The sequence below is a fragment of the Corapipo altera genome, unplaced genomic scaffold, assembly GCF_003945725.1.
Source record: "Corapipo altera isolate COAL_440 unplaced genomic scaffold, ASM394572v1 112, whole genome shotgun sequence".
Classification (NCBI taxonomy): domain Eukaryota; kingdom Metazoa; phylum Chordata; class Aves; order Passeriformes; family Pipridae; genus Corapipo; species Corapipo altera.
Window position 1 is genome coordinate 2,566,508 of NW_020884899.1, and position 15,331 is coordinate 2,581,838.

Below are 15,331 nucleotides of genomic sequence, written 5' to 3' on the forward strand. Positions count from 1 at the left end.
CAGCAGGCAGGAGGGAGGCAGCAGGCAGGAGGGAGGCAGCAGGCAGGCAGCCGCCCGCCCCCCGGCCCCGCTGCTCGGAGGGAGCGGAGCACGTTTCCCCCGGCGGGGAGGGGCAGCGTGCGCAGCCTGCCGCCGAAAGTTTGGGGGTGCCCGCGGGGTGACAGCGGGCGGGGGAGGCGAGGGGCTGTGCCCGGCGAGGGGCTGTGCCCGGCGAGGGGCTGTGCCTGGCGAGGGGCTGTGCCTGGCGCTGTGCCCGGCGAGGGGCTGTGCCTGGCGCTGTGCCCGGCTGTACCGAGCCGCGGTCGGGCTGTCCCGGCGCCGAGCGCACCCGCTCCCGGGCTGCGCTGCGGGGAGGGCTGGGCGCTGGTGAAGCTTCCCAGTATAACGCGGTCTCTGCCCTTGGCAGGGTTTTCTGGCGTTTTGGAGAGCGAGACGTTTCGTACACTTTGGGCTGGCGAACGGCCACGAGCTACGATCAGTAACGAGCATCTGTGATCTGTGATCGGCGGGTCACGGGAAGAGACCTGGAATCATCTCTGGTGCAGCCTCCTGCTCAGGGCAAGGGCAGCTCTTGGGGTCAGACCAGGTTGCTCAGGGCTTTCTTTTATCTGGTCTCGTCTTGCAAAACCTCCGAGGATGGAGACTGAAGGGGCTCTCAGAATAACCCGTGCTTGGCTGGCCTCGACATGAAAAAGGGTTTCCATCTATTGCATTATCACCTCCCATGTCTCAGTTTGTCTCTTGCCCACCATTGCACCGCTGTGAAGAGCCTGGCTCCATTTTCATGACAACCTCCTATCAAGTCTTGGAGGGCTGCTATGATGTGCCCTCTAAGCCTCCCACAGGCTCAACAAGCCCAGTTCCCTCTGCCTGTCCTCAAGGACAAGTCTCTCATCCCTCACCATCTTTACTGTTGTCCACTCAACTGACTCCAGTTTATCAGCATCTCTCTTTTATTGGGGAGCCCGAACCAAGGTGCATTATTCTCCATCTACTCTGAGGAATGCTGAGTAGGGGTTATCACTGATACTCTGTTAGTCTCTGATACTCTGTAACACACTGGAAATCAGAGAAGTTTATTTCAGTTGCTGAACTGTCCTCTATCAAGTCTGATGTTCCAGTTAGATTTTAATTTTATTTTCTTTTCTAACACAGCATTGTTGTAGTCCCACTGGGGCACATCCTAACAGAAATAGGTTACAATTACTGCAAACTTACAAAAAACGCTGAGCAACTGCTTTCCTATCTCTGTATTTTTCAGTCATAGGATAGGTCTTCTCAGGAGTCTTTGAAGAAGCTTCTCCTTGTGTATGATCTGTGGCTCAATATCAGTTTGAAAAACTGATGCCCTCTCAGCAGCAGCCACATTCCTTGTTTTGCTTCTTCTGTAGCTGAACTGCCCTCTTTTTCCTCAACCAGGCCTCCAGCATTTTATGAAAGCACTTCCCTTTCTCCCAGAGAGTCTTCCAGTCCTTATTCATTCCACAAACCGCTCAGCTTGGGAGACAGTCCCATGATCTTCTTATGCCAACTTGGACTAGTTGGCTTTCCAAGTCATCCCGTGGATTGACACTTCTCGGATGTTTAAGGAAGAGTTTAGTCTTTGCTGGAGAGTTTAATCAGCATTCATCTGCAGACTTCCTCATCCTCCCATAAAATCTGGATGTTGCTTTAACCCTCCTTTCTTCTCCAGTGATTTTAATACAGCCAAATGTAAATCCATTGAAAAGCACAGTACCTTAATTTTGATTGAGTAAAAAACAGAGTAGGCTCTGATGTCCTATTCAAAAGATATGAGATGTAATTGCTTTTAAAAGACCTTAAATGAAGCTTGACAAGAGGAAGATGGAATTAAATTGAATAGATATTTTCTTAAAATAATATCTTTCCTAAGGAAAGAGGGCTAATGGAAGATGCCATTCTATTTAGGCAGACAGAGCTGTGGTTTTGGCGTTTTGTGGGTTTAACTTGTTTGTTTCTTTATCCAAAAAAATTAATCTGTATTATCGTCTCAGATAAATTCCATTTATAGGGGTTTCAGCATACATAGTTTTATATATTCAGCATTTATGGATAAATTAGTATCTCTTCCAACATCCTGGTTTGGTAAGAGAAAAATATTTCCTTTCACATGCTTCCTCAGGAATGTGAAAAATTTTTGTGTAAAGTCTTGTCCTACTTGTTGGTTTTTTACTGTAGGCTCCCAGGCATTTTGCTCAGTTAGATAACGCCAGCAGAAAATAAAACCCTCCAGCTGTTCTGCCACAAAACTCTTCTCGTTATGCACATCTAAATTATTGTTCAAGAAAAGAGGGATCACTTTGGTGAGACTTCTCCCACGTCCCACCTTTTCTGGAGGGGTAGAAGCTACAGTAGGAAGAACAAAATTTTACTATCAAAGTGATAATATTTCTGAAAATCCATCTTGAAAACTTCTTGTGGATTCTGTACCGTTGGGCTGATTCCATTCTCGTTCTTCTTGTTTCCTCCAGGAGCTACATGAAGCTGCACTGATATGAAATTAGTATGGGATCAGCTGGAATATGGTGTTCTGGGCCTTCTATTCTTCTTGGTTAAACCAATTACCTCACACCCATAGCCTTCAGTCAAAGCCTAATTAGGTTCCATGTTTTCAAAAAGCACTTCAGAATACCCCAGTGTTTTATAAACGCTTGGTTTTTTTTGTCTAGTGCCTGTTCAAGCACTACTGGCTGGCATTTGTCACACAGGTTGCTGCTCTGCTTGGTGTCTTTATTAAATCAGAACCCCTGTCCTTGGATTGATGTGCTTACACAGGCTGATATGTGGACACTTTGAATTTGTAGATTCTGTAAGTAAAACAATTATAGGTAGCCTTTGTAATAGAATATGCTGAATTATATGCTTCTGATCCAGAAACAATATGCATTTTAGTGTAAATTCAGAACTTACTTGCAGCCCCATATGTTGTGTAAATTAGTCCAACATTGCTAAAACAATCCTTACATTTTAATGAGAAATCCATTTCTGAACTCTTTCACTACAGTGTTGTTAACTTTTTTTTAAACCTGATGTTTTCCCTCCCCTTTCTTTTCCACTCCGATAGACCTATTTTTCTTTTCTACTGATACCCAAACAGGTTACTAAAGTGAATTAAATCACTAATTGAAAGGTAGTGAAAAATCTACCTGGAAAAATCTGATCTCTGGATCTAGATTTCACTAAATCCCAGAATTAGTATTTTATGTAACTTTTGAGGACACCAAGATGAATGGAACATGGGAGGGAAGGAAGAATATTGTGCTGCCTAAAAGTTGGAGGATGTATATTTCAATCTGCTGAGAAGAAAAATATTTAAAAAAAATGTTATGGTCAAGTCACTCTTTGTTATGATAAACTAAATAGCTGTAATTTTCTTTCTTTCCTTTTTTTTTTATTTTATATTTTTGGTAACCAATACAGTGATTTTATTTTTATTTTTTTTGTAATCAATACAACTGTTATACAGCACATGGCCAAAAGACATTTTCCATGGAACCAAAACTCACTTAAGATTTCCCATTTCCTTTTCTTCACTTTGGAGACCAGTCAATTAGTTATTAAATAAATGTTCATTAATTTTGATTCATTCACGTTTCCTAAAGGGAATCCTAAAGAAAATATCCTGCAGCAGTAAATAAATGCCATCAGATCAGCACTTTTTTTCTTCATCAGCCAAAACAAAGTATCTGCATAGATCTGAGAGGAACCATTTTTCAAAAACTGGCATTAATTAAATTAATTAAACTATATCCCAGTATGTTCTTATCAGTTCTGTTTTTTCACTGAGTTCCACATTGGATGGCCAGGCCTATAATTCCCTGTGCCACCACCCTTAGAAGGTGCTGGTCCAGCACATTCCCAGAATGTAAATATTCCAAGGGTTCTTAGAGGCCCTTTCCAGCTTTTCCCTTTCTTGTCCTTTTCAGCTGTTTTAAAACTCCAATTCAGCTTATCCAAATATGCAGATTTACTCAGTTATTTTTAGGGACTACTGTTTACAAAATTTACTTGACTACAGTTGAAATGGAGAATGTTTCATCATCGTGCTGTGGTATAATTACATCATCTCATCATTTACATACAGGACCGAAATATTTGGTGAAGTCTTCCAATTGCTTTTGATAAATCATGCAAGCATATTCCAATAATATTGTTTGGATCCTTTTCTTTTTTCTGTTTGGAAAAACAGCTCTTTTCAATGCTGTTGCACCACTCTTACCATTGGGTTTTTATGTCATTTTGTTTCCCTTCTAATTTTTTAAACAGTTCTTAAATCTCTCACATATATTTCTTGCAGCTCCTAGTGCTTGCAAGAGATGGGGGTTTTTTATTCTTACGTATCTTTATTCTCAAGGCAAATTGATGCACTTTTTTTCCTGTCTTAAATAATTCTTAAATAATTCCCAATTATCATGCACAATTTTGTATTTAAATTTTTATATAATAATTAGATAGTATGAGGATATTGTACAGCGTTCTGTAACTTAATAAATTCAAGGTTGCCACTTCAGGAAGCCCTCAAGTTTCTGAGAGATAAAGGGCAGGGGATCCCGTGGAGGTTTTCCTTGTCCCCAGGACAGCTGATCCCTGCTGGTCAGAACTCAGACTGAGGGCTCACACAGACTTCCAGTCGGATCCATCCCAGCTTCTTCATGTTTTTGCTTTTATTTTAGGGCAGTTACACTGAAATCCTCCCTCTCCCCCCATTGTTATGGAAATTGCTTTTTGCGAGAATTATTTATATTGCTCAGTTACCGTTTTTCAGTAGCTGATTAATAAACAGTCCAAATCAATGGACACTGAATTTTCAGCAGGGTGATTTTTTTCCAAGGAAGACTTAATTTCCCTGCCTTTTCATCCTAAGGATCCAACCACAGATTTTAAGGTTCTAATCTATGAATCGTCCCCAAATAAGAATTTCAGTTCATCTTGTTTATTCTTTATGAGCTAAAGGGAGTTTGTGTAGCTGGAGGGGGGGAAAAAACAACATAAAGAAACACAGCAAAATTCAGTTAATAAAATAGGCTTGAACTGAATAATGACTTGTGGGTGGTGGAAACAGAAAAGAATGCAAGCACAGCTATTAAACCTCATCTTGGGAACACTGTGGAGCTCAAGATTATTAGAAGGTACAAGTCCCTGCTACTTATCATTGGGGCTTTATTTCAGTGTTTAAATGGACCAGTGCCTTATGACATGATTTCTGTAACTTGTTAGCCAGTCATACAGTCATATGGTGAAAATCTTCCCTGCTTGAAAATCATCTTTCACAAAGTACAGCTCTTGAAAAGATAAGCATCTTGACTTTTTTTTTTAATAGAAAGCTAAATGAATTGAAAGTAATACCAACTTCCTGTGTGAAAGGCTTAGAAGGGTCATGTAATGATTTCAGGGATTGTTCACACCAAGAAACCTTTCAGCATTTTTTGATGCTTATGTCTTTACAGTGGCACAGAACATTGTGATGTCAAGTTAAAGGGGGAAAGTGCAATTTAGTTTGATAAAAATTGTTTTTACCTATAGTCAAGAAGGATTCCAGGATTGGCTTTTTTTCTAGTATGAAAGGGCCCACAGGACATTTACAAATACAGGTTTTTGTTTCACTGTAGTCAAACACAAGTACTATTAATTTTGGCAAGGTTGTACATGGATGCCAAAGAATAATATAAATGCTAAGAAAAAAAAATCCTGATTAGTGACATGGCAATTTTTTTACAATTAGGATTCACAATGAAAAAATGTTGGCATTATTATTCTCTTGTTGAGAGTGATCACGGTGATAACTGCAGTGTTCAGGTAAAAAGTGGAGTCCCCTGTTTCATATTCAGTGTGTATTCAGTATTCACCACAGAGCAGCAGCTGTCAAAATGCCAGTCAGCTGCTGGTGTTTGTTGTTTCTTGGTTAAAGAACTTAATTTTTTTAGAGCTAAGGCTCCCTTTGGTTTTCATATTTCATAATTAAGTGGGAAACGACTGTCCAAATGACTTTTTTAAGCCCAGGAAGGCTGTAATTTAGGCAGATATTGGTTCACAACTCTGAATTCTATTATAAAGAACACATTTTTTGGGGAGGGGGCTAATTTTGCTTCAAGTAATTTTTCAATGATCAAAGGCTCTTGAACTCCGTTTAACTTCTGGTTCTTTCATCGCAGTGAACAGAATGCAAGATCTAGAGATTAAAATATGCACATTACATAACAACCAGATACAAATCAGAATACAGAACAAAGGCAAGATAAAGAAATTGCACCTGAAGATACAATGAGCTGTGCTGAGAGACATGAGAGGAAGTGACAAAGTTTTTAACCACAGAAATGGTTTATTGTTAGCTCAAAATTCATTCTGCCTTTCTGCTGACGTGCAGGAACTGCTTGAATTTAGTCACCAACTCCAGTGAATGCTTTTCTGGCAGTATAACCAATGAAAATTGGATCAAACACCTGTTTTCAGTAGAAGCTGACCCCCTGCCAGATGGCTTATTGGCAAAGATAACACTGGATGGAACTGTCCCAGGAGGGTTGGATATGAACTCAGGTTCAACATGGCATGGGCTGAAAACTTTTGGCAGAATGGGAGAGAAGAGTTTAGCCAAATATTGGATACAGCCTAATACCAAGTAGTTTTTAATATTTGAAATTACTAATCATCTTCAGCACTTGCTGAATCACCAAGACTTTGTTTTTGCTGCACAGGCCCCTTGGCTCTGCCCTCCTAATGTCTCAGAAGAGCTGAGGCAGTTGTGTTCTGGAAAGCAGATCCACCCTGGCTGGGTGCTGCGTTCCTGACACACGGCAGGTTCAGGACAAGCTTGGCAAGGGGAGCTGTTTCCAGGAGAATTCCTTACAAAGCCCTGCTCCTGTGTGAACTCCTCATTGCAAGAGGCATGTTACTATAAAATGATGGAGTTGTACAAGTGGTAAACTCAGTGGTTGTGGCTTTCTTATTTATTAAAAAACGTTCAGGAATTAAAAAAAATACATTATTTTGACTCGTGTATTTGAAAAAGTGATCACTGACTTACAGCTGAGTTGGTACTATTTGGAAAAGAATATTCAAAGATCCCTTAAATGAATTCTTTCTCTACATTATACAACTATTATACACCTCTGAATCAGTTTTGGGAATAATTTTTTAAATTACCCTTTAGTGCAGCTGACATGTTATTGTTCTATATAAGTTGATTGACAATTAATGAAATTCTGCTGCATTTTCTTAGCTTTCTACTGAAACTTTGTTCTGTCAGCCTCTGGGCTAGGGAAAAGAGAAACATGACTTGTAGAGGCAGACTGTGCAGCTTCCCTAGCTGACTTCTTTTATGGAAATAGTGTTATGAGCAATTTCTGGGAAAAAAAGTACAGATTTGACCATTCATTATTACTAATACACACAGAGACACACTTCCTTTCCAAACCACATTTTTCATTTATGAACCTGTGAAGATCTCCCCTGAGAGAAAAAATACATTTTGTTTCTAGAATTCAGAGCAGATAAAGAGCCTAATGAGTGAAGATTAATTTATTTCACAAAAGGATTTGAAAACAAATGTGGCAATTTTAGATCATCATAACTAGACACAGAATTAAGTAAGGAAATGGAAAAGACACTTCATACTGTTCTGGTTCCTAGGTGAAGATGTAAAGGAAGGCAAAATATGTTCAGCCTCCTTAACTTTATGTGTCAAAAATCCATACATGGAAAAGAATTTGTATTAAAAATGCTTCCCATAATGTGTAGCAATCAAACAATTGAAATGTTTTTCTTATCTTGGGGAAATGTGCAGGGAAACAGAATCAGATGGAAGAGGAAAAATGGATATATAGTAGCAACACAAAAAAATTTTGCATAAGGATTGAAGTATCCAGGTTTAAAGATGACACGAAGTTAACACTGAATGCTTTGAGATCTTTCAGGAAGAGGTGCTCTGCAGATAAAAAGCATTTATTACTTTTATTTTTAGCAGAGTAAAATGAGAATCATCTCTATTCTGAAGCTAGGTAGCAAGTAAAGTTATGTACCTCTGACCTTATATAATGATTTTAATGTCATTATTCTGAAAAGGATAATCTTAATTTGTTCTGCTTGTGAAATTTCAATCTGAAATCCTCATATTTCTGTACCTGGTATTATTATTTTCCTGAGATATATATTTAATATGAACATGCAGCTAAAGTGCAAGGTTTTTTTAGCATTTACATAATGTTATAATGAGAGAAACTGTGTAAGGCAATTCTTGATAACTATGGAAGTGCAAGAAGGTGATTTTCACTGAGATAATACTTTTGCAAATGCATCCATTAAGGCACTGATTAGTTGAAGCTGATTGACTGATTGGTACCTTTTCTCCATGTAAAAATCAATCACCTTGAATGAACATGTAAATTCAAATGCCTGTCTTAAAATCTGAAAGGTCATTAACTGCGTTAAATGTAGCTTTTCCATTTTCATGTAATATGTATTTAGCAGCTAAACCAATTAGTTCAGGTCACAGAACAGGACAGACACACAGAAAGGACAGGCACATATTCATGTACTGGTAATTCCTGTTGTCACTGGGTCTTCTTCCTGATGGTCCCTTTGACTTAGAAAAATCCCATCAGGATACACCCTCAGCACAAAGACACAGGCAGGTAAAAAGGGGGTGCTTGAAGTTTTTATTCACGATTTTGCAAAACAATATAAAAAACTCAGAGATTTCCTAAGTGAACCCATTCTTGTGTGGGCAGTGCTCAGTTTGCACAACTTCCTCACCAACTTAGGCCACACAATTTGGATTTTAAGGAAGAAAGTATTTGGAGGATTGCCTAGTCACCAGTTTACTTTCTTGCTGAATACACCATTTGGGTTTGTCTAGACTTTCTCCTTAATAATAGGAGTAAATTTTTGAAGTAAATTTAATTTAATTTTTGAAGTAAAATTCCCCCTTGTACCAAGTGCCAGTGCTGTAACGGTGACAAAGCCTTTTACCCTCCTTCTGCACACAAAGGACTGTTGGGAGGACTGCATTTTTATAAATTATAGAGAAACCTGGCTCCCAAGCATTATGATTTCAGTTTATGAAGTCATTCTGGCATTTCTAGTTGGGAACAGTTTCCAGTGAATGAGCTCACAGAAAGAGGCATTTTTAATTTCCAGGGGTGTGGATTTAGAATTTTTAGGATGCTGAAGGATACTCTGTGCTTAGTTCAGCACGAACACTTCCCACCTGAGCCACGGCAGCTTTGCAGGGTCCTGGTAAATGCAGCTCAAGAGAGAACAAAAAGCTCTGTTTTACACAGTTTGAGTAGACAGGGAAATTTTATTAAGGTTTGCTGATCTGCTGCCCCTTTTATTCACACCTGAGCAGCTGCTCTAAAAAATACAAGTAAGCTTTTGTCTAAAAAGTTTTTAGGCTATTTTGATCTACTATCCTCCGTAACTCCTGGAAAACCAGAAATAATCATGCATATTTATATTTTTAAATATTAAATTATTCCTCCCATTGAAAATATTTGAGTTTCTTAATGGCTTATTTTTGGATTTGTCTTAAATTTTGCATCTCGAGGGCATTCTTCCACTAATCGGGTCTAATAACATTTCAGTTCTCATCACACATTGATCTGCATAACCCTTCCTGGCAACGTACTGGATTCAGTTTTAGTCACTGTTCAAATATTTAATGTTAATCAATGTTATTGTACTTGGAGTATAAATAACCTTCTTTAAGGTTGACTTGGTGCTCGCTGTAGGTCTTATTTCTAATATGATTTTCATAATATGAATTTTTTCCAGGGAAAGCTGATGTGCATGCAGCCTTTTTTTTTTTTTTTTTTTTTTCCAAACCTTTTGTGTTTATTTTCTCACAGAGCTGATGAGTAGTCCTCAACAGAATAAAAAAACCCCTTGCTTGCAAATGAAGACAATTACCTGGCAGACAAAAGGATATATTTAGATTGCAGGCTGTAGAGTAGTTTAAGAGTACACAAAATAACTTTTAAGTATTGGGTTGGGAGTGAAAACGAGTCCATCAGCAACACGGCCCCGAATTTGAGTTAATTTAACCAGCAGAGCTGAGACCACCTGGGCTCCATCCCTGCATTCCTGAGGCACTCAGGTACTTGGGACACAGCAGAGATTTATCCCAGGGATGTCAGAACTAGCAGCAGAATAAAAATGATGACTTCTTAATGATTCTTAAAACACAGTGTGTTATATCCACTGCTTGAAGTCAACAGTAAAATTGTGGTTCTAAAGTCAGCTTTATTTAGGGCAATTTAATTAAGATTCTTATCTTGTTCCTAATTAAGAAGTCAATGAATTTTCTATTTGAGAATGCACCCTTTTGAAATATTAATGGAAAAATACAGTGGACAGGGTAATTTTAAAAACATAGCACTTGGGTTTTGTTTTATTTTGTTTTTTGCTGCTGTATTTTTCACGTACTTTGTTATTTTAAGAAATGAGAATGTTTTGACAAAATGTTTTCAGCTTTTTCTATTGAGAAAAATATTGATGCACTGAGACCAAAGGTGATGTGCACTCGTATTTCATGACTGCCATTACACCTAACAAACTATCTAAATAAGCTGCTGCTCTTTTTCCCTGTTTTGTTTTCTCATATTTTACTTTTTTTTTTTTTTACCAACAGGATAAGCTGCTGGAATGGTTTGTAACTTCATGTCTTCTGAAGATTAAACACTGGTTTATTACACAATTCAACATTATGGAAACTCCACACCTGGCGATATTTGCATCATTAATGACAGAACAGAACTGATGACAAGGTAGGTGGTTAATTCATGAAGGACAAATGTCAACTGAATTTCATTGTAGGCTTCAAAGTTTTTGTCTGTGTTCTATTCTGACTTCAAAAGGCCTGTAAAAATTATGTCTATAATCTCACTTTGTAAATAACAGTAAAAAATACTGTCTGGTTTGATTCCAATGTAGAGTGAAGCAACTTGATGCTGGGGATGAACAAAAGGGTCTGATGTGTTTAGCCAGTGTGCAAAAACAATCCATTGCTAAATACAGTCGAGTAGAACTGTTTCAGCTCAGTAATATTAAAAGCAAAGGCTTCTTTCAAGTAATTTTCCTTTGGAAGTTCTCATTCTACAGATTCTGTGTGTTATTCTCACTGTATTCATTTTGCCTATTTTTTATCAGTATTGCTTTGATGTTGTAAATCTTTTCAAAGTACAAACGTTCTGGAATCAAGCCAGTCTTCCACTAACAGAAAGGAAAAAAAAACCAAAGCAGTGAGATCAATAATTAACTTGATTACTGTTGTTTCATTCAGGTTCCATATTTGAAAATAGCCATTTTATCAGCTCAGATAACAAACTGCAGCAGATTTGTTTGGTGACAAAATTTTTAATCTATTGTACTGACAGCCAAAATTAGGAAAGTAATAAATCTGTATTTTCAAGTGAGATAGCACAGTCAAGCTCTTCTTGATGGTTCCTTAAGAATCACTCTTATTGGCCTCTTTGCAAGAGGTCCTTCTAATTTTTCTTTTGGAAGCATAACAAATACAGCCAAAGATATATTTTTTTCCTCTTACACAGTAGAAAATCATGATGCAAATCTGAAAAAATAACAGGAAAGCAAACATAGAACAAGGATCCAGAGTACAGAAAGAGGAAGAGATACACTATTATACAAGTAGGTAATATAGTTAAAGTTAATACTAACAAAATTACAGATTTTTTTTTGTATTTTGGTATGGAAAAATACACGAGTTTGTGATCAAAAAGTGTCAGGTGGACTTTGGTATCACAAATCCCTGGGTTAGGAGCTTATGGGGTTACACTTGGGGTTGCTGCCCCTCCTCAGAGGAAGGCTAGGTTTGTTTGCTCCATGCTGGACAGGAGCAAGCTGACAGATGGCTCATAAAGGGCAATTTCTAGAGGGTCTAGATTAGAGGATTAGGACCTGGGCAACCTGCTGGAGGAGGAAAGGATCTGGAAGAGCACCAACATGTGCACCAATGTGAATACCAGCTGTGGTTACAGCAGCTTTTTAAACAGTTGTTTTAATTACAAATTATCTTGGGATACATTGGTGTCCCTTCTAATTACTCAGTATGAAGTACAAGACACACTGTGGTAAAGGTCAAGCTAAAGATACTCAGAGCATGAAAAAAATACTGTGATTAGCATAAAAACAAAGCAGAGGGAAGAAATGGAAGCAAACAGCATAGAGCTTAATTTCTAGACAAAAAAAAAATCTTGTGCAGGCATGGAAGCAAGCACCAAGTCTGTACTGAGAGCTGCCTAAGGGAATAAAGATGAAAAAAATGAGGACAAAGCTTTTGGTACTGTCTTACTGGGGAAAAAAAAAAGAGAAGTGATTCCACCTCCAGGAATAATGCCTGAAGCATTGGCACACTCATGTGTGTCTGATGAATACTAAAGCCCATGAAAGACTGAGACTGTCAAGAAATAAAAGCCAGAAGTAGAAGAAGAAATAGATCCATTACAGAATACACTCAAGCAGGCTGAGGGAATCCAGAAGCCAAACCAGAGACAGACTTAAAAAGGTGAACTCTGCACCACATAACATGGCATATAAATCAGAGGGAATAACGGCCAGTCTTTTGGAATATTCCAATGAGCTTGTGCAGCTGAGGTTGCCCCAACTCAGTGCAACCTCTCTGCCCTGGGATGGAGGGGCAGCAGCATGGCCTGAACACCCCCAATGCACGAATAACACCTGCAGTGTGACCGCAGCGGCTGCAGGCACTGCTCCCACCCTGCAGCGGGCAGTGTGTGACACCAGAGCCGAGTGTTTGCAGCTCTGCTTTCCCATCAGGAGCCGGCTGAACCTTCCTGTCGGCTGCAGAACTGCTCAGGATCCGTGAGAGACAGCAGCAGTACTGACTGGACAAATGTGCTTTAAACTGTTCTGAGCGGGGGTGAAACCTTGTGTTTGAAATGTCTCATCCACCACACGTGATCTTTCGTGTAAAGGGAAATTTGCTCCGGTTCTTAATTGCTCAGCACAAGGAGCAAGTGTCTGTTTGCACAGTCCTCAGGGGGTAACCTATGTTTATATCATACCAATGCCACCTGACAGAAATTTTGCCTTTTTTTTTTTCCAATTCCCTTTTTTCCTAGGTAGCAAACCCTACACAGTGACCTTTAAAGGAACGTTATTAAAACTACAAAGTCAAGTATTCCAGAGAATGAAAAAATTAAGGCCACCTGTGATAAAAATTTCAGAAGGTTCAGGAGGTTTTAAGCAAATAGGATGGTTTTAAGTTTCATTCACAGAAAAGATGTTCATTACTTCTCACATCAAGACTAATTCTTGGTAAGCTGAAGTTGCCTTTTGGCCATATTTGACATAACTTTTCATTATATAACAGTTCAAACAACAGACTTATGTCTGGTTCAAAGATGCATCATCAGGATGCAGCTGCTGACATTATTTCTATGGGAAAAGCAATTGACCAAAATGCATGTTAACAAAGGACTAATATTTGTAATAAATGCAAAGAACAAGTAAGCTTAACTGAAAGGAGTTCAGTCAAAGGCTCAGACCTGTCACATGTTTTCTCACCAACTCCACATGGGAGCTGAAAGGTAATGAGGTGATACCCAAATCAACGCCCGTGAAATCAACTCTCCAGTTTATGAAAGTGTGTGAGCACAGGCTTGGAAAGATATCTGTCTATCCTTTGGAATTACTGACGCGTCTTGAGCACATCTGAGAATGAGACCTAAGTGGAAACATTTGAAAGGACAAGGAAAAAGCTGAGGTTTGGCCCTGGTCTTAAATTCATTTAGTTTTCTGTTGGAAGAAGATAAACAGCTTTTAGCAGGCACCAAGAGACACTGATGCCCATAGCACTTCTCAGTGGGTTCATAAAAGGCTCACACAGGAGACGTGTTCAGGCACAATGGGAGCTGGTGGTTATAGTATTTGAAAGGGAGTAGGTTCATTAGCTTTAGGCAGAAAAAGGCAATCTAATTACAGGTGGTTATTTTTATCAAGGAAACCAGCGATGCTTTCAAACAGCAAACACGATGCTATTGAAAATCCAGCATCAATACATGGAAATACGCTCCTGTCTCAGAAAGTCATTACTGCTGACAAGTACACAGAGCAGGAAATAGCTTCCATGGTTCAGGGCAGGTTCAGAATCCTCACTAATGGAAGGCATCAGGCAATTGAACAAAGTGGTGACAAGTTGAGTCAGTGGAAATAAAAGAATCATATCAAGCGGTTCAATAGATTGAAATAAAAATCTGATGATTCGTCAGCTTCGAGGGATAGATGCACTGCAGGCAAGGCTATAGCAATGCTTCCTAACAAAAGAAAAGTCAACTTTTAGACCCCACCCTCTCCCCTGCCAAAGGCGTCCCCGGTCCCTCTCCCCGCCTGTCCCCTTCACTCCAAGGCAGCTCTGCCCTGCGGCCACCAAGGTCCGACGACCTCAACAAAGCCCAGGGAATTCAGAGAATTTCTGAGAGGAGCTGAGAGAAGCGGTGACACGGCCGGAGCCGCCCGGCCACGGGCGAGGTGCGCGGCCAGTGTTTGCCCACACGGGCGGTAGAGCCACGGCGGGCTCCTGTGCTCACGGCAACGGCGGGACCGGCTGCGGCTGCTGCCGCTGCCCTGCGCGGCCGGACTGACAGCAGGGGCGGCCGAGGGAGCTCCGGTGCGGGACTGAGCGTTCAGGGCAGGGGCAGGCAGCGCTCCTCCAAGCGCGGGCGGGCCGGCCGGGAGCGGGCAGGGCACGGGGCAGGGGACAGAGCAGGGGACAGGGCTGGGCACCGGGACAGGGGACAGAGCAGGGGACAGGGCTGGGGACAGAGCAGGGCACCGGGCACGGTACACAGCACAGCCCCGGCCCGGCCGCGCTCCCCGCCCGCGGAACTTGCGCACAGGCCACCGCCCCCCTTCCGGCCGGGCCGCGCAGGAGGCGGGCTGAGATGGCGGCCGCCCTGCCCGGCGCCTCCCGGGCCCGCACCGCCGCCGCTGCTGTGCTGCTCCTGAGCTGCTGCGGGGCAGCGCTGGCCGGCGGCGTCCAGGTACGGGGCTGCCGCGGGGACACGGGTGTTCCGAGGCGCTCGGGGGGCGCTGGGAGCGCCCTGTCGGTTTCCCGAGCGGCGGAGCGGGCGATGCGATGCCTTCCGCGGGCGGGAGGCGGGAGGGTCCTAACCCGGCCCCGCCCGGCGGGCGGGACGCGCGGGGCTCGGTGTGTCGGGAGAGGCGGAGTGGCGCTGCCCGGGTACAGCATTGCCCGAGCACTGCAGGGTTCCATGGGCCGGGAGAGGCGGGTTCGGTACTGCCCGGGTCCGGCACTGCCCGGGCCCGGGCAGTGCCG

The 15,331-nt window shown here is 41.4% G+C and overlaps 1 protein-coding gene across 1 annotated transcript in view; it reads left to right on the forward strand.

Moving 5' to 3' along the window:
* Positions 1-14,906: 14,906 nt before the first annotated feature.
* PIGK (phosphatidylinositol glycan anchor biosynthesis class K) overlaps positions 14,907-15,331 on the forward strand; it is a 63,795-nt gene continuing 63,370 nt past the window's right edge. The window contains exon 1 of the mRNA XM_027649040.1: positions 14,907-15,035. Coding sequence (XP_027504841.1) covers positions 14,937-15,035 — 99 coding nt within the window. The 5' untranslated portion in view covers positions 14,907-14,936. The remainder of the gene's footprint in view (positions 15,036-15,331) is intronic.